Source organism: Pimephales promelas, chromosome 22 (genome assembly GCF_988280905.1).
Source record: "Pimephales promelas chromosome 22, fPimPro1.hap1.1, whole genome shotgun sequence".
Taxonomy (NCBI): domain Eukaryota; kingdom Metazoa; phylum Chordata; class Actinopteri; order Cypriniformes; family Leuciscidae; genus Pimephales; species Pimephales promelas.
The window spans coordinates 12094898-12122597 of NC_142790.1; the positions used below are offsets into that span (position 1 = coordinate 12094898).

Sequence of the window (27700 nt, forward strand, 5' to 3'; positions counted from 1 at the left end):
GAGCTGCATTCGCCTGCCATGCTTCCTGCATGCCCTGATCGACTTGCTTCAGGCCTTTCACAGAAGCTGTCGTGGTCTGATCTCAAGGGTGCTTTATAGTTTCCTGGTCAATGACGTCATCTGACGTCCTACACTCTCATTGGACTGATTGTACAGACGCTTCACGACGCAATCACGCAGAGCGTTCCCCATCGCGTTTGACAACGCAGCTCTCGTTCCCTCTCAGGGAACCAGGGTTACATACGTAACCTGAGACGTTTTTCCCATTCATTTCTATGGGTGCCCATTTTTGGGACGTTTTTTTTTCACCCATTTAACATTGTAGAATTGAGTCAAAAATTGTATGTGTTCAGGAAGCAAACTTAGGAAAAGTAGCCAAGTCTTGTACTGCTCAGATCAAGGGAAGTATTTTTTTAAAAATAAATCAAAACTATTTTGCCCACATTTGTCCAGAATACGGTTTTAGGGTTGATGCATGGTGAGGAGGAGAGTTTGAGAGGTCAAAGACTCTCCAAGGATCACAGATGGAGAATTACAGAGATTAGTTGATTATTGGGGTCAGAAGCCTACAAAAAAAAAAAAAAAAAACCCTACTTCACCACATGCTGTTTCAAGAAAAATCCTCCTCGCTCATCCAAAAACAAACTCCAGCAAATTTGGAACACACAAGGATAAAAAGTACTTTAATATACCTTTGAATCATTAATGTTGTGGGCATATTTTTCTTGTTCAGATACATGGCATCGTGGATTCTATCAAATATCAACAGATAAAAAATGATGGCTTCTTCTAGAAATCGTATAATGGGCTGTGGATGCATCTTCCATCGGGACAACGGTCCAAAACAAACATCAACACATAAATGTGTTACGGAGCACAAAATGAAGCTTCTGCCATGACCGTCCCAGTTCCCTGACCTGATGAGTTTAGTGAACTGAAGAGAAGAAGCGCCAACATGGATCTGGAGATTCTGTAGGAAGGAATGATCTCTTATATCTTGTCAGGTGTTCTCCAAACTCATCAGGCATTATAGGAGAAAACTCAGAGCTGTTATTTTGTCAAAAGGAGATTGCAAAAAGTATTTAATAAATGGGTGCCAATGTGTTTTTGGAGAAAAACATTTATTTCATAATGTAATTTGATCAGTCAAGCAGAACTCAAGAAATGTGAAGCATGGTTGCTTTTATTAACACATTAGTGGTTAAGACGTGTGACATTACAAGAGAGTATTCATATGCTTCATCAGCTACACAAGCAAAAAATAAAAATAAAAAAGCTGCTTAAAGTAGAAGTTTTGCAGAACATAATTACTGAAATGATACAATCTGAGCAATTAAGAGAATGTACTGTAGGTAACATCTGAGAAATGATTGTGCCCTCTAAGTAATAGCAGAGATTCATAATTATACGCATTTAATTCAAGATCAGGAGGTGCTGATGACATTAGCTGTAGCTTTTTGCAGTTCATACCTATTTTTGCTTGTAGGTATGATTATATGTTTGTGCTTTATTATAACATTACCACACATGTCCACCAGGGGACGTGCAAATGTTACACAAACAGTATTGCAGTCTACATGCCATTCTGAAACCAAGATCATTTTATAGATCATTATACTTCTCAGTCAATATATTTTGACAGCAAACCAATGCAAAATATTATGAGGATAAAAAAAGTGTATTCATGTCATTTTTTTTTTCTTTTGGTGTTTCAATGGTTTCATCTTCTTTTTTTAAAATAATTGTGTGATTTGTCACATTGGGAAAAAAACAGAAAAAAAAAACAGTGTAACAGTTTGACTATGACAGACTGTTTTAAGGAAATGTAAAATTACTCATTAAACTCTAAGCTATATAAAAGATATGTAAAAATGAGCACTTAGAAGCAACACTTCAGGTTTTCTTACTTTTCTTCTATGAAAAGTGTAAAACAGTCTGTAGCTCTGAAACTAGAACAAGAAGAAAAATAATCAGTCACACTTTGTATTAGGTGGCCTTGAAGAAATAGTTCACTTTAAAAAAAAAAAAAAATTGCTGATAATTTACTCACCCCCATTATTATTTTTTTTATGAGCAATCGTTTCGCTTGATTAGACCCTTATTCATAGTCTGAAATCGTTTAAAGCCCTTTGAACAATCTGCAGTTTGCACTGAAACTGTCTTTTGGACTTAAGACTGAAGAAAGAAAGACATGGACATCTTGGATGACATGGGGGTGAGTAAATTATCAGCAAAAGGTTTTTTAAAAGTGAACTACTCCTTTAACTCCTAAACCTAACCATACCTCAAAGTTATTAGCAGGAAATGTGGGAATTTTTCAAAACAACATCATGTGGGTATTTAATGTTAGTGCATAGTAGTTAAGGCCACCTAATTTAAAGTGTGACCAAATAATCTTCTAGTACAACAGAACTACCTGTCCGAGAAGTCTGTTGTTCATTTGATCCTATCTATTTCATGTAGTCAAAAATGTCAGTTCATTCTTTCCAACTAGCATAAAAATGTTTCCAGAAACCGTATATCATCTTTTTGGTCAGTACGCCTAATCCCTGCCCCTTACCCTTATCAAACAAGGTGAACTCAAGGAACTAAGTTACTTGATCTAGTACAGTAAATCTCTCAGTCGCACATCAGGTGAATGGAGTCACCTTATATTTGAAACATTTTGCTGCTAGAAAAGACGTAAATCCACACATGCAAACGGATACATTCACATTCTCCTGCAACATCCAACATCTGGATCAGCAGTACAGCTCACATGTTCAGGGCGCCTACACAATAGAGGTTACGCTATGTCAAAGAACAATGCAACACTTTAATAGGCGAAAAGGGGGGACAAAAATTTGGGTTTGGCGAAATGGATGCTCACTTTTTATCAATTACAATCTAGGAGAGTTGTGCTTTCAGAAATCATATTTTCTGCATTGACACTTGATATCAAACTGAGCCAGCTCATCAACACACTGTAAGAAATATTGATGGTTTTACTTAAAAAAAGTAAGTAACCTGGTTGCCTTAAAATTTTAAGTTCATTGAACTGGAAAAAGTGAGTTAATACAATGAAGGAGATTAATTTAACCATCAGAAACTCAAAATGATATGTTATCTGAACTAAATAAATTATTTAAGTTGATTTGACAAAAGAAAAAATGTCACTGTAAAAAAGATATTGTTGGTTTAACTTAAAAAAGTAAGTAACCTGGGTTGCCTTAAAATTTTAAGTTGATTGAACTGGAAAAAGTGAGTTAATACAATGAAGTAGATTAATTTAACCATCAGAAACTCAAAATAATAAGTTATCTCAACTAAATAAATGATTATAAAGTTGATTTGACAAAAGAAAATATGCTTTGATAACAAATCTTGAAAATATTTTTTACAGTTTGATGGGTGGGAATGCATATATGCATTCCCACCCATCAAATGTTCTAATGTGTAAGCGCCGAACACACACATATACATGCATACACCCCCCCCCCCCCCCCCACACACACACACACACACACACACTAATCGCTGTCTCTGTCATGGTCTTCCACCAACACCAGCTCGTTTTCCCTCTCCAGTAGCGCCCTTATCTCAGGGTTGTCTTCTGTCTCGTCATCTTCCTCAACCATGTCTCCACCTTCCATCTCCATCTCCATCTCGTCATCTTCTCCTCCCTCCATCACTGCGTTCTCCACCTCCTCTGTGTCCCCGCCGACTTCCACCATCTCGGTTCCCTGGATCTCCAATTCTCCCTCACGGATCTTCTTCACGTGGAAGGTGAACGGTGGAACCTTGTAGACGGCCGTTTTGGAGCGGGCGTAGATGATGTGGTCCGGAGTGAAAGACTTCACCACCTTCTTCTGCGAGGTCATCATCTTCTCCTTGCGCTCGGGGTTCACAGACATGCGACTGGTGAGTTTGCCCATCTTTTTCTCTATGTTGTGACGTGTTTTCTCCAGATTCTCTCTGGTCTTCTGTTTGGTCTTCTCCAGGTTCTCCTTGGTCTTCTGCCTGGATTTTTCAAAGTTCTCTTTGGTCTTAATGCGAGTTTTCTCCAGGTTCGCTTTGGTCTTCTGTTTGGTCTTCTCCAAGTTATCCTTGGTCTTTTGCTTGGTTTTTTCCATACTTCCCTTGGAGAAAGCGGTCTTGATGGTCTGGACGCGTTGCAGGCTGCTCCGTTTGATGCGATCTGCTCGAGACTCCTCAATGGTCTCCTCGATCTCCACCTCCTCTTCATCAGAGGACAGGTCCAGATTGACTTTTTCTCTGTCCTCGCCACCTTCCTCTGCGACTGCTTTGAGTTCACCTTCAGCTTCTCCTTCCACAGGCTCTGGAAACCTCATCGACTTGGCCACATTGACTTTTGAAGGTATTTTCACCTCGTCCTGCAGAGAGACACCAAAATAGTCATGTAATTTACTGCCATGAGGGCAAGCACACATACACAACTCTCCAAAAAAATCGTCTTTCTTTATTAAGAGAGAATATGTGGCGGGCTCCTTTTACTTGAGCCATAACCTAATAAAGAACCACTATCTATTTTCCCCAGAGTTGTATCTCTCTCCTTAAGGAAATGTGAAAATAATAAGCATCCTTTGCCAAAAGCGTGTAATAGATCCCCAAACTAAGCACCGACCAAAAACAATCAATGTCCTGTCTTTATTTAACCCATTTAATGGGCCTATTGTTCAGCATCCGTACTAGCATTGATGGTGACCTTACTCACAAAAACACACCCACTCATATGCTGAATTCACAACAAGACCATTATTAGGGAGAGTATTTGATTTCACTGAGGTCCCTGTTATTATTTTATGAGTGTAGGGTCACTACAAACACTTTATCATGCACTTGTATGGTATTTAAAAGGTCATTTCAAGAGACACCCTCTATTTGGCACTGTCATTTTTTTTATTCCTTCTTTACTTCTCTCTGTATTAGTAAATATGTTCATAAATGGTTAAATAAAAGAGATTAGATACATTTTTATTTGAGATGATCTAATTTGGCACAATGTAATTCATATGTCTTCTTTATGTAATAAACTGTATAACATGTCACAGCACTTCAATTGAAAAATTACTTTCAAAATCGAACATTTCCCCATTTCACAGATAGCCCTTTTGAATTGTGTCAAATGTCAAACAAGCATGTGCAGAAAATGGATATGAAAGAAAAAAAATTAATGACAAATTAATTCCTACAGAGGTCGACAAGGAGAATATGCAGAATGCACTGCTGTTCCTCTTATGTTCCTCAACAGTGTTTTTGTTTTCTTTCTTTGTTGTTCTTCCATTCTTTCATCGCCCTTCCCTTCCGACCTGTCTCCCACCCTCCTGCCCGACCCTAATTCCCTGCATTCCATCCTGCGAAGCCCCTCGTTCCCAAGTGCACTCTTTTACTACAGCACAATGCTCTGACTTGTTTGTAAAGGAGACATATTTTCCATCAGTGTGATACATTGACTCATCCCTTTTTGCTTCAGTAATGTCTTTTCCAACATTCCCAGGCCAAACTAACAAATACAAGGTTGTCTTTCCTGATTGTTTGATTTATTCTTTCCTCTGTATCAATCAAGGACAACTGATAAACAGAAAACAACAGATATGGAATCAACAAACAAGCAAACAAAGTGTTGGTTAGCATGTTTGCATTTGGATTAATCTACTGTAATTCCCCCAACCACATATCAAAACAAATGTGTCATACTGGGATAACAGGGGGATGGATGAGTTTTAATTCAATATATTAATGTCATAATATTTGGGTTGTACCATGAGGAGGATGTGTGCCTGATTTATTTAAGTTTAAGAGTTTATTTTTGTGTCAAATAGAGAGAGAAATATTAGAGTAAACCAATCATTAAGACCAGTAAGAGCTCTGTCAAAGTTCTGGAAAATTTTCATTCTAATGGCCTTGTGTGGCTCCTCCCCCTAAAGGTGTGGTCACATTAGCGAAATTTCAGCGAAATTCCACTGGCAAAAAAAGGTCTGCTGTCCATTGTCAATAGTGTAGCAATGTACAGTATGAAGAACAACTAACACAGAAGTCACTTTTAAACCAAGCAGCTTACAAGAAACTTTATAGCCCCTTTCACACAGAGATTGCGGAAAATACACAGGTAATTTCACCCGCCATTTGTCCCGGGATTGTTCGATTTTGGTTCATTCACACTGCCAGTGATTTGCTGGGATCTGTGAGTGCGTTCTCACACAATCCGTAAAGATCCCGGAAAGACACATGACGTCAGGATGAGACGTGTAACGGACGCGTCGAAAACATGTACACACGCATATCGTTCCACAAAGCTGGTGAATGATCTCAGCTTCAGCGCGGATAGAAAGGAGCTCCTGGTCTCTGCTTTGTTCCAGTTTGCAGACAATTGTTCGTCCTTTCTTTGTTGATGACGAACACAAACTTTCTTATAAGACCAAAAGAGTCGCGCGATGGCACATGTACGAATTGCTGTGAGATCGGGATGGGGAAATCTCCCAGGGAATTTTTTTTTGCCATCTCACAAAACTTTTAATTATGCAGATTCCAATAGAAATGACAAGATTTCATAGATTTCGAAACATTCAAGATTGTGTGGACAAACCCATGAACAAAAATGGACAAACCCATCCATTGGTTTAAACTGAACAACTTAAACCAAGGTTAATATAAACCATCGGTTGGGTTTGTCCATATATTTGACCCAAACATTGGTTGAAGCAACCCAGCACAACGTAACACTTTTTGACTTTGTTAATTTGTGTAAGTCTACTTCAGGGTTTAGAGAATTTTTTTCCCTACATTAATTTACCACATGTCAAACCATACGTGGTTTTGTTTTATTAATGCAGTGTTTACTTTTTTCTTGATTTACCCTGAAAGAATGGAAGTGAAATGTGACAACATGCCCCATAGGTTGTAACATGTGAGGGGCACATTAACATCACCATATGACAGCTTAAAATGATCTAATAAAATATATATATATATATATATATATATATATATATACAAGTCAAACCAAAATATTTTTTTAATAAAATACAATTATTAACTTTTTCATTTAAAATAATGGCATTTTTATATAATTAAAAATATACAAATTTTTGAGTTTGACAACAAACACACCTGAAAACACAGCTATACAGCAAAGTTCAAAACCAAATAATAATTAATAATTTCAGAACATTGACTCTCAGTCTTTATTTACATGTTTCTCTTGTTTTCTCAATAGAATTCATAAAAGTATAGAATATAATATCATATTTCTAATAGGGGCACATTGTAACGCAGTGTTACAACATGCCCCAACTGCACAACTGGGGTTTAAACCCTGCTAGTGTTTCTGCTAGTTAGCGAAGCATTAAAGAACTATATCAACTGTTAAACAACAGATTGGTGATTAAAATAGTTTCAGATTTGTCTGACTGTAAATAAACGCAAAAAATAGAGATGAAAAATTAACTTAAGAAACATACTTTAATGGTTAAATAAATGTTCAGTGATATCTTACAAAGATATCGGAATTTTGGCGCAACTTTTTCTCTATATAGTGTTGAAATGGCAACTAGTAAATATACCAAGTTTCGTCATGCTAGCATGTGTTACGTTGTGCTCCGCGCTCCCCTACATCAGCAATGTTTAGAAAAACTTGTCATTAGGGGTCTAAGTAAAGCCTGGGGTTAAAGCCTGTCGGTTTATGTATGGTCTTTTAGCATGAATCAGATAAAACAGAGGAGATCTGACAGGAAAATGAAGAGAAGAGGTCATGTCACAGGCCAGATTTAAATCCAGGTCCCCTCAAGCACAATACCTTTCTCATGGTGTATGACGAACAACACACTACCCTAAAGAATTTGAAGGTAACGAACTTTGCTAGATTCTAATGCTTGCAGGCTAACACAAACAGTACTGAAAAGTCTCAAGTATCAAGACATTTGTATTACACAATCAAAAGTATGGACTAGAATATAAGAAGGGCATCTAATCTAAGTACTAAAGACCCAAAGGTCAGAAGGTCGCTGATCTTGTGAAAACAACATTCTGTAAAAGCAGCTGTAATGGAAGAAACAGTAGATGGAAACATGTTAGAGGAAGTCAGGCAGTCACCTTGGTGAGCCCACATCCCAAAGTGCCTCTCTCAAGTTAATGTTGCATTGTTCTGCGAGCAGAGAGGAAGGGAAACACGCACTCCACCACTAGAAACCATTGGAAAATGTGAGTAAATGTGAGTATGAACGGAACGATAAGAGCTAAGGAGTTACATTTCACATTCCCAAGAAAAATTCAAACCATGAGACAGAACTCACTTTAGCATGTAGGTTATTATTATACACCGTATGGTTCATATTTAGTGTAATTTGTGTAAAATGCATGGCTATTTTGCTGTTTGCACTGTGGATTTGTGCATTGTTTCTTCTCCTAGAAGAGAAATAACACTCATTTTGACTTCATGTGTGCATGACATGGTGTACAGAGATCACTTAAAAAAAAAAAAAAAACTTTTGCTGATAATTTATTCACCCCCATGTCATCCAAGATGTCTTCCTTTCTTCAAGAAAACAAATTAAGTTTTTGATGAAAACATTCCAGGATTTTCTCCATATAATGGACTTCAATGGGAACCAAACATTTCAAGGTCCAAATGAGAGTTTCAGTGCAGCTTCAGAGGGCTTTAAACGATTCCAGACGATGAATAAGGGTCGATCGCTCATTTAAAAAATAAATAAAAAAGTCTAAGTTTTATAAGCACAAATGCTCGCCTTGCTCTGTTTGGTGACTCTCCTGTTTGAACTTGTTCATCAAAATGTCATGACTCGAAGGGTCCAAGTGTCATCATTCATCGTCTGGTGTCGTTTAAAGCCCTTTGAAGCTGCACTGAAACTCTCATTTGGACCTTGAACCGTTTGGTTCCCAATGAAGTCCATTATATGAAGAAAAAAAGCGTACTTATGGTAAAAATACAATTGAAAAGAATATACTTAAGTGTGAATTGAATGTAATGTTTTTGGACTCTTAACTGCATATTAATTGCAATTAAATGAAAAGGTATTGTAGTTTAAAATGTAATAAATGCAGTAATATTTACTTTAGACTGCTTTTTTGACCAATTTAAGTAGTACTTAAGTACACCTTTAAATGTAATTTCAGAATTCAATTGTCTTTAAATATGGTTATAGTGTAATCCCACCATCTCAGCCTTCACACGCACGACGCAGTTGCCTTAGAAACAAGTAACGCAGTATTTGAGTCAGTGCAGCAACACGTTTTAAGGAAAGGGAAATCGATTCCTCCACTTTCTTTCTCATTCTGTCTCTCATCGTGGTCAGGGAAGAAAGATGGTGTCATGCAACGGCTTTCGCCTTTTTTTTCCCTCTTAAACACAAGGTGTTCTACACACACACACACAAACACACACGTATGAATTACTTTCAGAGACTGCTTGGACTTTTCCATGAGCCAACCGCAGAAGCATGGAGGGCCGTGGGCTACAGAGATTGACATGATATACGAGCACAGGAACAGAAGAGTTGTTTGTGTGTCTCGGAGACAGTTTATCTGCGTGTGTGTTTGTCACAGTGTGAACAAACACAAAATGAAACAACAAGATCTGTTGATCTCAAGATCAACAACATCTTTTGACTGTGTGTGCATCACATGGTGTGCTGTTTGGTTACCTGACTGTCTATCGATTCGGCTGTCTGTCTGTCTGTCTCTCTCATGTGTTTGCAGGTAGGTTTGTCATAATACCAGCTGGCTTCAATCCCAGGTATTCAACATAAATGTCCTTTCTTTTATACTTTCATTTATCCATCCATTTTCCAGAATTTTTTTCCCCTCACATACCACAACATATCTCCACAAATAAAGTGAAAATGTCATAAAGTGCTTCATTATGGTTCACCACAGAGTAATTTACCAAAAACAGATTTTTTTCCCCATTATTTATATTTATTCTTTCCAAACCCAAATGCTGGAATTTGTAAGACCCTAATTCTAAACGTTTAACTTTAACTTAAGGTCCAGATTAGTGAACTGAACAATTTATTCAAAAAAATCAAGATTGATTCTTGAGTCCACCTCACTGATTATAATGTATGCATTTCAATCTATTTCTCACAGTTGCCATCACATGGATTCAGAAGATTTGGAATATTCTTGACTGCATTTATGGTGCTTGTATTATTTTGGAGATTGATGGAGAACAGCCATTGAATGTTAAAAACCATGACAGAATTCTCATTTTTGGGTGAACTAATCCTCATTAGAACAAGAAACCGAGCTGAAAATGTTTGCTCATGTCAGCAGACTGATAAATGAAAACACTGTGTGTGCATGGTGGAATATTTCCACTGCCTCACAGAAGCGTCTCTTTTCAGTCACATGTGAACAGCTCTTTCACATCTGCCTGCCTCCAGCCTGACGTGTCTCTATGGCGACGAGGGATTCCCTACCAAAACACCATCCGCCCCACCTTTCCATTCAAAGCCGCAAACTACAGCACAGGGTCAGGGCAGAGGGAAAATGAGTGGGTGTGGGGTTTTCCCAAGAATATTGCACTGGATGTGTGGAAGGGAATCCTCCGGACATGTTGCATAACCTCATCATGGCAGGAAATGAATACGTGGAACACCAGGATAAAGGAGTAAGCTACGTGTGGAATGTGAATGTGTTTGTGGAGCACAGATGGCTTTGGTAAGATTTAGTTTTACACACGCACAATTTAAAAAAAAAAAAAACAGAGAAAAAACACAAAAGTGGAACAAAAGTTCCAAATCCTGCTTCTTCCTGCAGATTTTATCTCCATCCTGCTTCGAATCATGAGCCTGGAAGTTTCTTGTAATCCTATAGACCTGATTAGCTGGTTCAGGTGTTTAATAAGGGTTGGAGCTAAACTCAGGATCAGGATTTTTAACCACCCTTCCAATACAAAAGTATCCTGGATTCATTAACAAGAAAGTTGGGAAAGAGTATTAATATTCTATAACTAATAAGAGTGCTGCCAATCGATTAAAGTTTTTTAACATTTTTATGTTGTAATACTTTCACATTGAATCTACAAAGCAATGTAGAAACTACTTACAGTAAGACAGTATATTTTAAATATTTGTTTAATGTCATATTTTTTTTTACCAAGCACTATGAATCACTGATGCCAGTTCAAAGTTATTCAGTTGAGAGCAGTGAGTGATTTTCTCTTTGTCTTTTTGTTGATTAACAATAATGATAGACAGCAGGTTTATTAGGCTGCTGTCACTTTAAGAGCTGATGCACATCACATGGATTAGGCATACGTTCCTATTTTCGCATAAACTTTTATGTTTATTTAACACTTTTTTAAATGTCAGACTGTGCTTCTGATGATACTCGATAAAAAATGGGAATTTTGACCTAATTTTGTATGTTTTTGTCGCACGAAAAAGAGCCCAATGTGACACAGATTTGAGATCTTTTTTTTTGCATTTTACTGCTCTTGAATGGTTTAATAGCACTAGAAAGAATGATAGTGTGGTCATAATACTGTAGCGCAGCCAAAGGATGACAGAAAATAGATGCTGGCTTAACTGTTAAATATTTTTAACATGTTATACTGAAAAACACTTGACAAAATGAACACGCTAACCTCTTAGCATCCAAGGAGAATTCAACAATGAAGTAGTGAAAAAGCCATTAATATTTGGTGGAAATACTGCCTTAGTTCCACTTTTTAAATCATTTTATTTTAGGTGGCACCATAGTACTAAATACATAGATGCCTCATTAGCAGCTGTTTCTGTGGGCCAATATAGTAAGCTGTCAGCCATATTGGAAAGATCAAAGCTGGTCCTTGAACACTCGAGAGCACAGTGGAGAAGGGGATGTGGCATCTACATATATGTGTGATATTGTCACAGAAAAGAATCATACTACTGTATTGGCACTTTCAAGTCAGGTGGATTCTGCTCTCAGTGTTTTTATTGTTCATCAGCTGGAAATAAACTTGTGATTCCTACGATATTGTTTCTATGTGTCGTTATAGTTGTGATGTAGCATTTTTATCTATTGTAAACCTTCCTTTTCTTTGAACCTTCCTTTCTAGGACCTTCCTTTTCTATTGTAAACCTTTATTTTCTTCCTTTTACAATTAATTTCTTTAATTGTTATTAATTAGGGTTAGTTATTAGAGTTAGAGTCCCATTCAACACTCTGAACTATAACCTCCGCTACTGGGGTGTCATGCTTCACGAAAGATAGAACATAGCATTGGTGTTGTTTGAATCCAAAGTCTGAACTATCCGTTCTTTTATCATGCTAATTCTCATCATCTTAATGGACAGCAGAAGGAGAGAGAAATTGGAAAACATTTGTGTGGACATACTCTAGAGAAGAGTCTATTCTTTTCAGCTGTTCTTTTGCTGAGTTATTTTCTCTGCAAAAAGAGAGAGAGAGAGAGAGAGAGAGAGAGAGAGAGAGAGAGAGAGAGAGAGAGAGAGATCATTTGACTATATAAAGTGATGGTATGCTGGCTTTCCCTGCAGGGAATATTTGATGAATCAGAGGCTGTTGTTGAGATAGAGAGTACAAGGCTGTTCAACTGTTACAACACCAAATGAAACTCTTTGATGTCATAAACACTGGCAGTTTCCGTGGCAACCGCACAACAATGCCATTATGGTGACCATCAAGACAACTGTGGCAACTGTGTGCTTAGCAATTGCATATGTCGTCGATAGTTCACATCCATGTGGAGTTCTGTGTAGGAAATCAGTATGCTACATGCTATAAATGGCAGAGTCCATTGCTGCTCTGAGAAAGTGAACATTGGCATACAGCATCTGGAACTCACAAAGCAATTCTTTATTTTCGTATTCATCAATAACAGACTGTTCAAAAATGTTTCTTAAAGGTTTAAGGCATGGCGCATGGAGCAACTCAAGCGTTTGTTGCCATGTTGAGTTTTATAAGCCAAGCAGGCAGTTTCCAGTCTGTGGTAAGCTGCAACCCATTTCTTAAATTGACGTTTTCCTATATGCAGTACAGTGAAAAAAAATAATATTTAGCTTGTTATTCAGAACATGCCATCGCCGTTGGTTGGTTCTGCCCGCTGATTTAGAGCGCTGTCTGGCACCACGATCACGGTTGCCATGGTGCTGCTGAGATACTCTTTCCAATAACAATGGAGGAGAGAGGTTAGTGTTTACACAGAGATTTATGACTGTGTGGAACATCAGCACATCCTCTCTGTACAGCCGTAGTAATGTACCAAATGCTCCCCACAGCAAAATACTGATTCAGACTTCTGTTTCTTATTTTTACACACTTTTTTTTTTTTTTTGCTAAATAAAAAAAACCAAACGCTAAACAGCTCTGAAAAGAAATACGGAGGCTTTCAAATTTCTGATTGCTTTTGTAAAAATATCATCAGCAAATAATAATACATATCCAATATATTTTTATTTTTATTTATTTATTTATATTTCTTTGGTTAAAAAAAAGAAGGAACCATGGTTTACAGCTTTGAGAAACTAAGAAAGAGATAAATAGCAACTATTGTGAAAACTTGCCATGTTTGGGATTTGAATACATATTTTGACTCCCAGAACTTAATTAAAGGGTAAGTTCACCCAAAAATGAAAACTTTGTCATTAATTACTCACCATGATGTCATTCCAAACCCATAAGACTTTCGTTCATCTTCGGAACACAAATGAAGATCTTTTTGATGAAATCTCAAAGATTTCTGTCCCTCTATGGACAGTTGGTAAACGGATGCTCAAGAATGCTTGCTTAACGTGCGGAAACCAATGAGGTTCATTCTTGTGTTCCGCAGCACGTTTGAGCTTCAGCAGGAACCAATGAGGTTCATTCTCATGTTACACAGCACGTTTGAGCTTTAGCAAGAACCAATGAGGTTCATTATTGTGTTCGGCAGCGCGTTTGAGCTTCAGCAGGAACGAATGAGGTTCATTCTTACACAGCACGTTTGAGCTTCAGCAAGAACCAATGAGGTTCATTCTTGTGTTCCGCAGCACGTTTGAGCTTCGGCAAGAACCAATGAGGTTCATTCTTGTGTAACGCAGCACGTTTGAGCTTCATCAAGAACCAATGAGGTTCATTCCTGTGTTACGCAGCACATTTGAGCTTCATCAAGAACCAATGAGGTTCATTCTTGTCTTCCGCAGCACGTTTGAGCTTCATCAAGAACCAATGAGGTTCATTCTTGTGTTACGTAGTACGTTTGAGTTCATCAGGAACCAATGAGGTTCATTCTTGTGTTCCGCAGCACGTTTGAGCTTCGGCAAGAACCAATGAGGTTCATTCTTGTGTTACGCAGCACGTTTGAGCTTCATCAAGAACCAATGAGGTTCATTCTTGTGTTACGTAGTACGTTTGAGTTCATCAGGAACCAATGAGGTTTGTCAAGCAGGTTTGGTTAAGATTCTGTTTATGTTTTCTGATCAATGTTTAAATGTAAATAAAAGCCTAAATTAAATCTGTTCATAATATAAAGTGACAAGTCTCTTTAGAAAATTTGGACTAAACCATTCAATTCATTTGGAATCAGTTTTACAGTCTCTTTTTGAACATTTTGAAGTTTCAGAGTGGTAGTTGTGTCGACTGTCAGTGAAGAGGACCGAAAGCTCTCAGATTGAATCAAAAATATCTTCATTTGTTTTTCGAAGATGAATGAAAGTCTTACGAGTTTGGAATAACATCAGGATGAGTAAATTATGACAGAATAATTTTGTGGAGGTGAACTAACACTTTAACAGTGTGTATATACTCCAATCCACAAACTGCCAAGGATCAATCTCTTTCTTCTTTATTATTTTTGTTGCTGTTTATACAAAGGGGGTAGTTTCTTGTAAAATAAAGAAGAATGCTCTGTGTAGGCCCACTGTGACCATCATTCATCTCAGACAAGAACCACTGCTGGGGAGTAGCTAACTAACAATAGGCAACTACTGAATTACTTTTTTCCCAGTACAGTGTCAGGAGATTTTTTTTCCTCCAATGAGTCGCTGTACAGTCTGTCTTCCTAGAATATCCACAAGTAGTAGTGGTCTGAATCTTTTTTGTTTGTTTGTTTTTCATTTGAGTCATTCAGTTCATTCAGATTAAAGGGTTAGTTCACCCAAAAATGAAAATTCTGTCACTATTTACTCACCCTCATGTTGTTCTAAAACTCTATGTGTTTATTTGTTCTGCTATACACAAGGAAGATATTTGGAAGAATGTTTTAATCAAACAGATCTCATTCCCCATTGACTACCATAGTAGGAAAAAATACATGGGAATGAGATCTGTTTGATTAAAACTTTCCTCCAAATATCTTCCTTTATGTTCAGCAGAACAAATAAACACATAGAGGTTTGACAGAATTTTCATTTTTGGGTGAACTAACCCTTTAAGTATGTGCGACATTTTAAACATACTTTAATTGGGGTGGTTTATACTTTAGTTATATGTAGCATAAATGTATTTGGTCATTTTTATGCGGTAACCGATTAAATACTTTAATAAAATGAAAGACCACGTGAAGAGAGAACAATACATTTCTTAAAGGGGTCAAGATATGATACATTTTTGATATATAAGAGAATTTTGTACCCAGAATTTCATAGCTTAAACTGTTCTCCTGATTATAATCCAAGCATTTATTTAATCAAGCTTTATAAATGGCTCATTTCGATATCGTGGGATTTGTGACTTCACATGGGCAAATACATTGCATATGACTGCCTCAAGAGCAAGACATCGACAAATAGTTTTATATCATCGCATCATAGCCCCCGCCCCCTGGCGTTCAGTCGATTAACGGTTGACACCTGTGAACTGATGTGCGTGTTGAGTTACATCAACAGCAAATAGAACACATTATATTCACTGATGCTGTCTACACTGGATACTGTATACAGATGCGCATTCTGACGTATACCATGCACTTCCATCTGCTGTCAAGAGGACAGTCGTGTTCCCAAGGGTAGATTGGGATGGGGTTATGGCTATCATGCCTGCAGTGTGTTCCCTGATACCCATCCACTATTTACACCACTAAACAAGGAACAGAGTAATGGAGAGTTTGCAAAGATGTCTTTTTTGACAGATGAAGCAGACAGCTGTATTGGATCTGACAGCAGCTAGATCGCAAACCGTAAGTAAACGATAGCCTATCATAACAGTGGCCGTTTACTGGCAAGACTTAAAGGAGCCACCCTTAAAATCGGATCATTTCAGACATACAGTATAGGTTCAGAATAAGAGTTGAAAATAATCGTTTTCCATATATATGTGTTTGTTTGTTTTTTGGTGTGTGTGTGTGTGTGAGTGTGTGCAAAAAGTGAGCATTATAAGTGAACCTCAATGAACATATTGAAATAAATAAAAAATCCATGTCATGACCTCTTTAACACACTTAATGAACACCTCTGAATTAAAGGTTCTCAAAGCGATCCTGGGTGTTGACGTTCGAATATTTTCAAACAAATCGGAGCTAGACCCGCCCTCCTCCGCATCTCATCTCCTCCCCCTCCCTTTCGGGCTTCCAGAAATAATTGTGAACGTGCATAGTTCTAGCTAATTATATCCTTGTGTGGGTTTGGCGAACATAAGCGTCAATTTAGAAGAAAAAAAACAATTTAACGTTACCCACCTGTCAAGCAAAAATAGAGCAACCTAACGTCGGACTGGAAGCCCTTCTGCCGCCGGAGTTCTCGCCATCGTTCAAAAGCTTTACTACCGATGTAAATTCAGAACTTCGCACATTCTTTATCCGACTCCTTCTTCTTTTTAATTTGTTCCTCAGAACGACGTCTATTTGGTCGTGTGTCGTCATTTTTCAAACTTCCCTCTGATGCGTCGCTCTCCTTCACACACACACCCCCTTCATGTGCACGCGCACTAACCCCCCAGACCCACCCTCAAGTACTTCTTGCCAGTGATTGGCTGGAACACTGTTTGTTAGGTTTCGTGGTCCGGGTAAGACATGATTGTTTTTGTTGCCGTTTGTGGAGCCTGTGGTGTCTACAGAGACTGCGTTTTTTTACAGTGTGTTTAGGGGACAGGCAGCTAGCCGATAGTGAGGAGACGTTTGATGTATGCGACAAAAAATGTTTTTGCCCAGCATCGCTTAGAGAACCTTTAACATGCAATTAAGAGCCTAAAAGTATATTATTTTAAAGTACATCATTTATTTACCAAGTACATTTAATAAGTTAATTTAATAAGTTGTTTTCATGTTTTTTTTGTTTTTGTTTTTTTTTTGTAATTAAGTTAACAAAGGGTATTCCACTGAAACTGCTTAACGCACCAGTGGGGCTCGAAAGCCTTTTAGACAAACGGGTAGGCGCGTATGGTTGGGTTGCGGAGAGTTTGTGAGATAGGGGTTTTCTAACACCGACTCCCGTATAATGAAAATCATTATGAACATCAGCTATGCTAATTATTTCCCATCTGCCTTTCAAAATGGCGTTTGTCAGGTCCAGTTTTGTCTCCGGCCTCTCACAGGGATTTCGGATACCCCAACGCCTGCGATGAGAGGACCAGCGCCTGTGAAGAGACGACTCAACGCCTGCGATATGTTATGGCGCCGTTTTATACATAAACAATAGTTATATTTAATATTTATATATAAACAATATGAATGTAAGCCAGAGGAGAACTGGCCCCCGACTGAGCCTGGGTTCTCCCAAGGTTTTTTCTCCATCCAATCTGATAGAGTTTTGGTTCCTTGCCACTGTCGCCTTGCTTTTGGCTTGCTCAGTTGGGGTTATTTAACAGTGTTGTAGTCGAGACCACCTCATTCGAGTCCGAGTCGAGACCGAGACCAGAGAGAGTCGAGTCCGAGTCAAGACCGAGTCCATAGAGAGTCGAGTCCGAGACCAGAGACAGTCGAGTCCGAGTCGAGACCGAGACCAGTGAGGGTTGATTACCTAATTTACTTTTAAATTTACTTAGAGTTTAAAAAATATGATCAGTTTAGGGTAAAAAGGCCACATAGTAAGTGGTGTGAAAAGTAATTTTATTACAATTTGTCATGTGCAGTTGCGCACTAGAAAATCACCAATCACTGGGCGTGTCAATCAATTTAAAGAAATATTTTATTAACATACATTAATAATCATGAAAAATATTTTTAAATTGAACTCGAGTGGACTCGGGAATAAGTCCGAGTCCTAAAAAAAAATGTTCGAGTACGAGTCAATTCCGAGTCCAAATGCACACGAGTCCATGACAAGACCAAGACCATTAAAATATGGTCTCGAGACCGAGTCCGAGACGAGTCCGAGTCTCGAGTACTACAACACTGTTATTTAATATTTAACAATATTATTGATCTGTGTTGTACTACTTTCATGTTATCACTGTGAAGCTGCTTTGATACAATCTGTATTGTGAAAAGCGCTATATAAATAAATGTGACTTGACTTATTCTAAACTGTAGTTTACCTTCTTTAAATTAGCTCTCATACGCAGTTTCAAAGAATCCTGTAAAGAAGGACAAAATGAAAGTTGGAGGGTAGGAGATAGAGACCAAACAAGATAAGCCTATGCCAAACTGAAAAACATGGGCCAAAAGCCAGAGTCATGCTGCTATGCCTTATGCCCGTCTGAAGATTAACTGCACAGAAAGAACTCAAAAAAAAAGACACACAGCTCTGGGCCGTGCCAGCGGTGGATAGCCACCCATTCTGCAATTCCCTTCAGCTGGACATGATGCTTTCTGATCAATTACAGAGAATAACACAACCTCATCCATGAGCCTTCTCCCCCCTCTCATAATCAAACAACTATGCAGCGGATCCTATTTATAGCAACCACTAGTGCCTTTCCTTCCCTTCTCACAGATGTGTGTGTGCTAGCTGTGTTTTAGAAGCCCAGATGTCGTTCTGTTCTCATAGCTTCACCCTGCATGCTTCTTACTGTCCGTTTAACAAACTTTTCCTCTAATGCTCTTGTTTTCCTGGTCTCATACACACTGTCTCTCTCTCGTCAGTGGAGAAAGCCCCTGCCCCGCTGACAAAAGGCAAATGGGCTTTTCTACATGACGCAGTCAACTGGAGAATTTCTGTTACTTTGCCATATATGGTCTACCAGTGTAACGGGCAGATAAAATACATTAATTATCAACTTACTCCATGTGATCAGTCTTCATTGTAAGTTATATGATACACTTAAGCTTAAATTTTTCCTTCTAATTCTCACTTGTAACATCATCTCAATCTATTACTGCAGATTTCTCACCATAATCAAAATATTTTAGATTTTAGCTCATGGACTTTTGAGGACTGACTTTCATATTGCAGCCATTCGGAACAAGATTCACTTACTTAGACAGGAAGAGATTGAAACTATTTAACAACTAACAAAGGTGTGCTGAAGGATCTATTTTAAACAGCTATTAACAAAAAGCTTAAATATATTTTAACTACACAATTATTTTTTCTATATATATATATATATTTTTATTTTTTTTTAAACAAATGATGTTCTTTGAACATTTTATTCATTAAAGAATTCTGGAGAAAAACATTTATCATGATTTCAAGAAAAATATTTAGCAGCACAACTGTTTTCAACATTGATAATAATAATAAATCCTTCCTGAGCATCAAATCAGAATATTAGAATGATTTCTGAGGGATCATTAAAGACTGATCATGACAGGAATAAATTATATTTTAAAATATATTAAAATAGAAAACATTTCACATTCCTAATATTTTCTATGTGTGTGTGTGTGTGTTTCTTTTTTACGTTTATTGTGAAATTAATTAGCTTACATACCTTATTATTATTATATTATTATTAAACTGCTCGCATAACAGTTGTCAGTAACAGTCATAGCAAATGTATTCAACAGTTTGAGGTAAAGTTCAGGCCAATGAGCTGTCAGGATTTTGGAGGCAGGGAGTATCAGGGTGTGAAAGGTACTGGCAGATTCATAAATGTGTGATATACTGGAAGGGAACAGAGTGGTTGCAAAATGGGATGAGAAGCAAGAGAGCTGGATGGAGACAGGGAGTTTTAGGAGTCAGGATGCCTGAAGAATGAATCAGCACGGTAAATATGAGCTCCACTTTGTTCAGACACCACACCCTACCACAAAACCCTCCTCTCTTATTCCCTTTCCTGCTTTCACTGCATGAATAGAAGAATAAGAACTGTAATACACCTCTAAATCCATGCCCAGTGGGCCCAAGAAGCAAAAATGAATGTCATTAAAGTGTTAGAAGTATATTATAATCAAGGATTGGTAAAACTTTATAATAAGTAAACTTACTAATCATGATTGATGATATTAATGCTCCCAAGCACTTGCTGTGGTATTTCGCCATACAATATATTCATTTTACACGCTTAGAAAAGCACAATGTTTTATTTTGTGTCACCGTCCTAGGTCGAGTTACAATGCTCAAGTAACTGTTAAATAGGGAAAACGTGGAGGTGTTTGGTCGCTTCTCTCCTTGGCCCATATTGAATGAACTGGGCTAGTTAAGTGCGATCAAAGTGTCTCATGCGCCAGAGCGATTGAGTGCACGCACTGAGACGAGAGAGGTATCACTCATCTTAGTTAAGGGAATAACTTAATATGAAAAAACGGTGGAGTGTCCCTTTAATAGTTTCTACATTGTTAATATATTAATAGGTGATATGCCGTAGTAAAGAGTTCTTTATTCATTGTCTAACACAATTATTATTGTTTGATTAGCTCAGTAAATACACTGTAAAAAAATATTGATGGTTTAACTTAAAAAAGTAAGTAACCTGGTTGCTTTAAAATTTTAAGTTAATTGAACTGGAAAAAGTGAGTTAATACAATGAAGGAGAATGATTTAATCATCAGAAACTCAAAATTATATGTTATCTGAACTAAATAAATTATTTAAGTTGATTTGACAAAAGAAAAAATGTTGTGATTACTACACTGTAAAAAAATTTTGTTGGTTTAACTTAAAAAAGTAAGTAACCTGGGTTGCCTTAAAATTTTAAGTTGATTGAACTGGAAAAAGTGAGTTAATACAATGAAGGATATTAATTCAATCATCAAAAACTCAAAATAATAAGTTATTTCAACTAAATAAATTATTATAAAGTTGATTTGACAAAAGAAAATATGTTGTGATAACAAATCTTGAAAATATTTTTTTACAGTGTAGTTATCACTTTAGATTACGTCATGGAAAATGGGAAATTTCATTAATTAATTGCATTAAAGCAATCTTTATAAGACATTGATTGCATTCATATTCAGTGTTCCTTAAAATGTTTCAAATACATTAATAAACACAATTAAGTGGTGCACATATTTAATGACATTTTTCTATTTTCCGCAACCTAATTAAAAGTGAGAACTAATTTACAGTTAATAAGTTGTTAAAAAAGCATAAAAAAACATTAGCTTACTCTTTACATATGAGCTAATTAAACAATAATAATTGTGTTATTAATAGTGTAATCCAAGCATTTATTTTAAGACAACTGCTATATCGGCCAGTGCTACAACAAACAAAATTACACAGGTCACTTTTAAGTCCCACCTACGTAGATATCAAGTTTCACTCATAATCTGTCTTATTAAGTAAAATGGGTTGCACACATTGCTTACTGACATTAAATAAATAGAACTTAAAAATAATAATTGCTAAAATCCAAACCATTATGACAGTGTGCTGCAAGACATTTGTACTTGTACTATTACCTGAAACACATCACACACAACTATGATGCTTAGCTGATGCCAACTGATCTAAAAAAATTCAAATAAAACTTTTGTCCCACTCAATTGAATATCAAACACATACAGAAAAGAGAAAATGAATTATGTCAAAAGCATGTTAGCACAAGGGTCAGAAAGACAAAGACTCAGCAGTACTAAACAAGTTTCTAGGACTGCGATTACAGCTTCTATCTGCTTGATGGAGAAAAGACCAAAGTTGCAATATTGACTATTTTGATTGATCCTATTGCTTTTTCTACAAATGTCCCGTCTCCTCTTACTACTGTCTCTGCTGCTGTATAGTCTAAATACATTACATCATGACTAGCTTTCAGTGGCTTGCCAACTAGCTTCCACAACACTACATGACAGTCCCTGCTGAATGTAAACTATTATTCTTTCACACAGAACAGAAGATCTAAAGGTTGTGAAGAGAGGGGCGTCTCCTTTGGGCAGGGACACACACAAAAAACTCCCCTAAACACATTCTAACTCGTGACCCTGGAGTGTCTGTCAAGCACACATTTCACAAATTATGAAATATGGAAAGTTGGCCTATACTGTGCCAAAGGAGACAAACGATTAGATTGCTCTTTGTCCTTAAACCATTTCAACACACCCGTGGAACATGCAAATCAGATGTGTATGTAATTATCTAATGGTTAGATTTGCATGCCATTGCTGAAACGTCTTGGCTCTGATGAGTTCAGCACTCTCCAGATGACGTGCATTAGGCCTGAAACATATGCAAGTGTTTGAATGTAAACGCTTTTACAGTACTGAAGCTTAATTTCAAGCAACGTTGCATTCTAAAATGCGGCACAATGCAATTTACAAAACAACGAGCATCCCCAAGCATTGCTATACAAAGGGTGCTATAGCAGGCAGCTTAAATATCTTCTACGGTCAGTTTTTCAAAACGACATCAAAGAACTATAGTGTCAACCTCACGTCACGTCGCCTGCATCTGGGCTAAAATGTTGCATTTGAACGCACCACAAAGAAAAAAATACACATCGTCACCATAGACAGTATAAGTAATGGACAGAGCAATCTCATTGGAACTCCATTGAGACGATTGAAGCCCATTTTTGGCGATTTTTTAGCACTTCCGTCCCTGACACGCAGACTCAAACAGAGCTTGTCGACGTAGATGTGACGAGAGCAAACCGTCTGACTTCTAGCGCTGTGGCATGAGAAATCTGAATCATTCCCTTCCGAAACTTGCAGAGGCTGCAAGTTTGCTAAGTATTCTGATTAAAATTATTTTGTCATTTTGCTTCCACGTTTTCCCGATTGCGCGCGAGCTTCTCCTCCTGTCCATACGGTAATCTCTCTACTGTGCCACAGAGAGTCGCGTGGGTATGACGCAATCATTAGCCTACTTTCACTAAAACTGCTTCTACAGGGCCATAACATAAGCTACAAGGTAATGGAGCTTTTTATACATCGTCGTGTTTCTTTAGAAATAAATAAAGGACAAATGGGGTCTTCAAATGCCTCAGATGTAAAGTTATTCGCTTTCAAAGTGACGCCAAAATGAATGGGAGTCAATGGGAATGCTAACGGAAGTGAAGTTCTGCTACAAGATGTCAGCTCCCACGAGGCTTCAACTTCTGGTCGATGAATTACCCCCTTGATCGTCACCCAGCCTCTCGGGAACCCATAGTGTCGGAGTTGCATGTACCCCATGCACACCGTTTAACCATTTTAAACTTAAAATGACAAGAAAAAACGAATGAAAACTGACTAACTGCAATGCATTTCAATGGACGTAGAAGCAAAAAAAATGTCCGAATGTATTGGGTTGGCTGCGCACTGTGATTGGCTCATCGTGTTTGAGGGCGTGGCTTAGCCATAGGTCAATTCAAAGGCTACGTCCTTCAAATGAATCAGACTTTAAAGGTGATGCTTTCGAAAGCCGAGAACATTGAAACGAGTGTCGTTATAAATGGGACTGTCCTGCCCAAGTGTGCCGCACAAGTCCTGAAAAGTGAAGCCAAAGCGTCTCAATCGACCAAGTCGCATCTATTTGCATATTTGACTTCTTTTATTTGAAAAAGAAGAGGGATTGAGTAAGTAAATGAAGGAACAAATTAATGAAAAGAGTGGAATTTGATCTTCCTAAACTCAAATAACAGGGTGGAATTGTGAGCGACGCGCCCTCCCTCTCTGATGAGCAAAGGAAGGATATTGGGAAGAGTAATTAGTGAAGTGTGTGTGCGCGGGGTGGGCAGCTCCAGCCTCTTCTGACTCACTGTGTGGAAACTCTGAATGTTCTTGCGCCACTGTGCAAAGCTGCAAGCTATTACACATCGCAATATACAGCCGAAAAAAACCCTCTAACTACAGACAGACTGTCTGAGTAAATCTCTCTGACTATTTTTGCATGAGGCTACCATTTTTTGTAGGTTTTCCCACTCCCATCAACTCCTTACTCTATGTTCAAGTTCTTCCATTCCCTCGTTCCCTAACAAACCACTCCCACCCTTTTAAAATAGTCTCTGGATTTTTCTTGTGGTATTTTCCATCTCTGAGAAAAAGAAAGAGACCTTCTCAACATTAATACAGCATGACTGCTGTGTTGGGGAGAGAATGCATGTAAAAACATGTCAGCGTTCGTTTATTCTGCGGCCATCAAACAGAATCCTGCTTTTATAAGGCAGCAGGTAGCCCAGCTCCTAACACACTCAGAATATGTGCCCGTCTGTTCACAATAACAGTTTTTTTTCCTTCAGAAATCAGAATAAATACATTTATTTTTTTTTACTTAAAGGGTTAGTTCACCCCAGAATAACATTCAGTCATCATACTCATCCTCATGTTGTTCCAAACCTTTATAAGTTTCTTTCTTCTGTTGAACACTTAAAAATAAATTTTGAAGAATGTTGGTAACCAGACAGTTGATGGTAGCCATTGATGTTTTTACGATGTGGCTACTATCAACTGTCTAGAAAGAAAGAAACTCAAACAGATTTGGAACAACTTGAGGGTGAGTAAATGATGACAAAATTTTCATTTTAGAGTGAACTATACACCTTTATGCCACACCTTAATGTCTCTCACCCCAAGGCGTCACCTTTGACCATGCTTCAATATTTGACGTTTTAAGCGCCCTTTAGCGTCACTTACATGACGCGATCCTATGGGGTCATCTAACTGACGCTAAAGGAAAGCGTCAGTTAGAGGACGCGGTTAGGTTTAGGTGGGGGGTGGGGGTAGGGTACACGCGATCCTAGGGCGTCATCTAACTGACGCTAAAGGGCGCCTAAAGCGTCAGATATTGAAGCATGGTCAAATGCTTCCCAAGGCGTCAGTTAGGTGACGCCTTGGGAGTGAGAATGGGCTGGAATATCAGATAACAAAATGTCAAAGATGTTGCTTCTTCTCAGAAGTCTTTTCTACATTATTTTTTGCCCAATGGCTTTTAATCATGTGGTGATTTTTATGAGGTCAGTTCACTACATTTCACTATAAACCTGACCAAATATCTTTGTAATCTTAAATTTACACTCAAGTTTTACACAAGAAGAGTGTACTGCACTAATATGAAGATTTTTAAACAGATAAACAAATAAACAGATTTTTAAATAAAGTGTTTTACTTGTATTGTGAAGCACGCATTTGGTTTGTATGAAATGTCTGTAAATTGAATGAAAAGGGTACACCTGTACAGTGTAACCGTATGTGACTTAAACTTCTTGCTATATGTTGTGCTTGAAAAGTGTGCTTATACTTTCATTGTGTAAAACAAGTGACATTTTGTTGTAATGCAATGGCATTCATGCATTTTAAGTATGCAAACACTTTATAGTGCCACTATAAAAATGGTTCTGTTTAATAATAGGAAGATATCCTGGACACACTTTAGGGTCCAGTTCTAACGACTACGATGTTTTCCTCAATAAACTCCTAATTGCTGCTTATTAATAATTAGTAAGGTAGTTGTTAAGTTTAGGGAGCCTATTGGGTAAGATTAATGGATGTAGAATATGGTCATGTAGAATAAGGCATTAATATGTGCTTAAAATACTAATAAACAGCCAATATGCTTATAGTGATATAGTGATAGTCGGACCCTAAACTAAAGTGTTACCGATATACTCATCACCCAAAGCCACACCCTACCAACTAACTGTGGCATGTGATGTACCCTGCATTTTACATTACACTGGCCTATACAAATCTATAATGAAAATCACATTTACAAAACACAGTTGTGATGTCCTCTACAAAATATATTTGGAAATCATGGAAAGAAAAAACACAAATGAGATTTCGTCAATATCCCAATGGTTTCTCCCAGACACCAATAACATTAAATAGAGAGCAAATGGAGACTTTTATGAACAATGAAGAGATAACAATAACGTTTCTTATCAATTTCCCCCAAGATCTGAGCTATTTGTGCATATACTCTTATTGTCAGCATTCAGGAAACTTCAAGAGAAGCATTTAAGACGATGTTGATGTCATTGAAGTGTAACTGTCCTAAGTGTCGTCTGTGTGCACACCCCTCACCTGGTAGATCATGACTTTGAAGTTTCTTCTCTTCAGAAGTTCGTTCTCGTTGCTCTCCAGGCGTTTGATCTGCCCGGCCTGCTTCTCCATGTTCCCCCGCACCGACTTGACGTTCACGCTCACCTTACGCACCTTCTCCAGCATCTTATTGACCGTGTTTGCCGTGGTGGTGTGGTTCTTGGACAGTTTGGTGAGTTCCCCCTGGATGCCCGTCACTGATCTCTCCATCTCCTTTTGGCGGGCTTCCAGCCCGGCCTGCGTCTGCTGGATCTGGTCCACGGCTCCGATGATTTTGTCCAGCAGCGCCAGGACCATGACTCCGTTCATCTCACCTTTCTCTTCCTCAGCTGCCTCTTCTTTCTCATCGGCATCTTTTGTTTTGTTCTCAGTGTTGGCTTCATCTTCATCATCAGAGGCTTGGAGGTTCACTTCATCTTCTGAGATCTCAGTAAGGGATTTGTGCAGCTCAGGCACCTCCAGGTGCAGATGGCTGTCTTGAATCACTTCCATGTTTAAAAGCTTAAGAATCTAGTAAAATCAATGGAATGTGAAAGGATAAAAGCTGTGGAAAGTTCTGTGTCCTCACTAGCCTTTCTTTCTGCTCTCAGGATTCCCCTCTAGAGTTCACCTAACTGTTCCCTCCTCTGTCACACTAACCACATCTGCTCTCCTCTCTCTCTGTCTCTCTCACTCACGTTCTCTCCCTCTCTCTCTCTCTATGCGTTTGGGATCTGTCCAGAGCAGCAGAGGCTGGCAAGTAAGCTGTGGACAGTCTGTACTGCATGAACGCTGGGTCATGAATGCCACACTTTGCTGTGAAACCCTCCAGACAAATCAGCTGCGTGCCAGCTGCCTTCTTCTTACCCACTGACACTCCCCCTGCACGTTGTTTAGCTCTATGTGTGTGTGTTGGAGAGCAGTGCTCCACCTTGTGGACTGCAATGGGACCCATAGTAAAAAAAAATAATTAAAAAAATTAAAAAAAAAAAAAAAAATATATATATATATATATATAGATGAAGAGTCCATGGTCTACTCTAGAAAAAAATTGTTTTATTCTAGCTCACTGTGATTTTTCCAAGTCTGACATGTTCAACAACATATTTAATCAATCCTGGAACATCATTCCAATGCAAAAATTTAGTCCTAACTATTCCCATAACTTATTCCTAAAGTCAGAGGGGAATAAAATGATGTAGAAGCACCTAACCCTGGTTGTTCTGGTAACTTGATCAACGAAGATGTTGATTCAGGAACATGTTGTACTTGGTGAAATCATGTTCACCTTTATTCTACATAAGGATGGTCCACCTTTTGGCTGTCATGATCACATGACCATGACAAATACCACACCACTGAAATAATGGGACATAACCTTGTACAGCACCACAAAATGTTATTACAATACTATGTACTTGAAAGCGTACTTTCTTTATGGGCTCTTTACGGGCCTTATTTTATTAATATTATATAACCTCTTAGTACAGTTATTTTTCA

The 27700-nt window shown here is 38.0% G+C and overlaps 1 protein-coding gene across 1 annotated transcript; it reads right to left on the reverse strand.

Annotated features, from left to right (window-relative positions):
• Positions 1–1165: 1165 nt before the first annotated feature.
• cavin1b (caveolae associated protein 1b) lies at positions 1166–27017 on the reverse strand. The gene is made up of 2 exons (XM_039666613.2): positions 26204–27017; positions 1166–4373 (listed from the first exon to the last, which is right to left on the reverse strand). Exons 1-2 carry the CDS (start codon positions 26711–26713, stop codon positions 3510–3512), a joined length of 1374 nt encoding a protein of 457 aa, XP_039522547.2. The 5' UTR covers positions 26714–27017; the 3' UTR covers positions 1166–3509.
• Between the last annotated feature and the right edge of the window lie 683 nt (positions 27018–27700).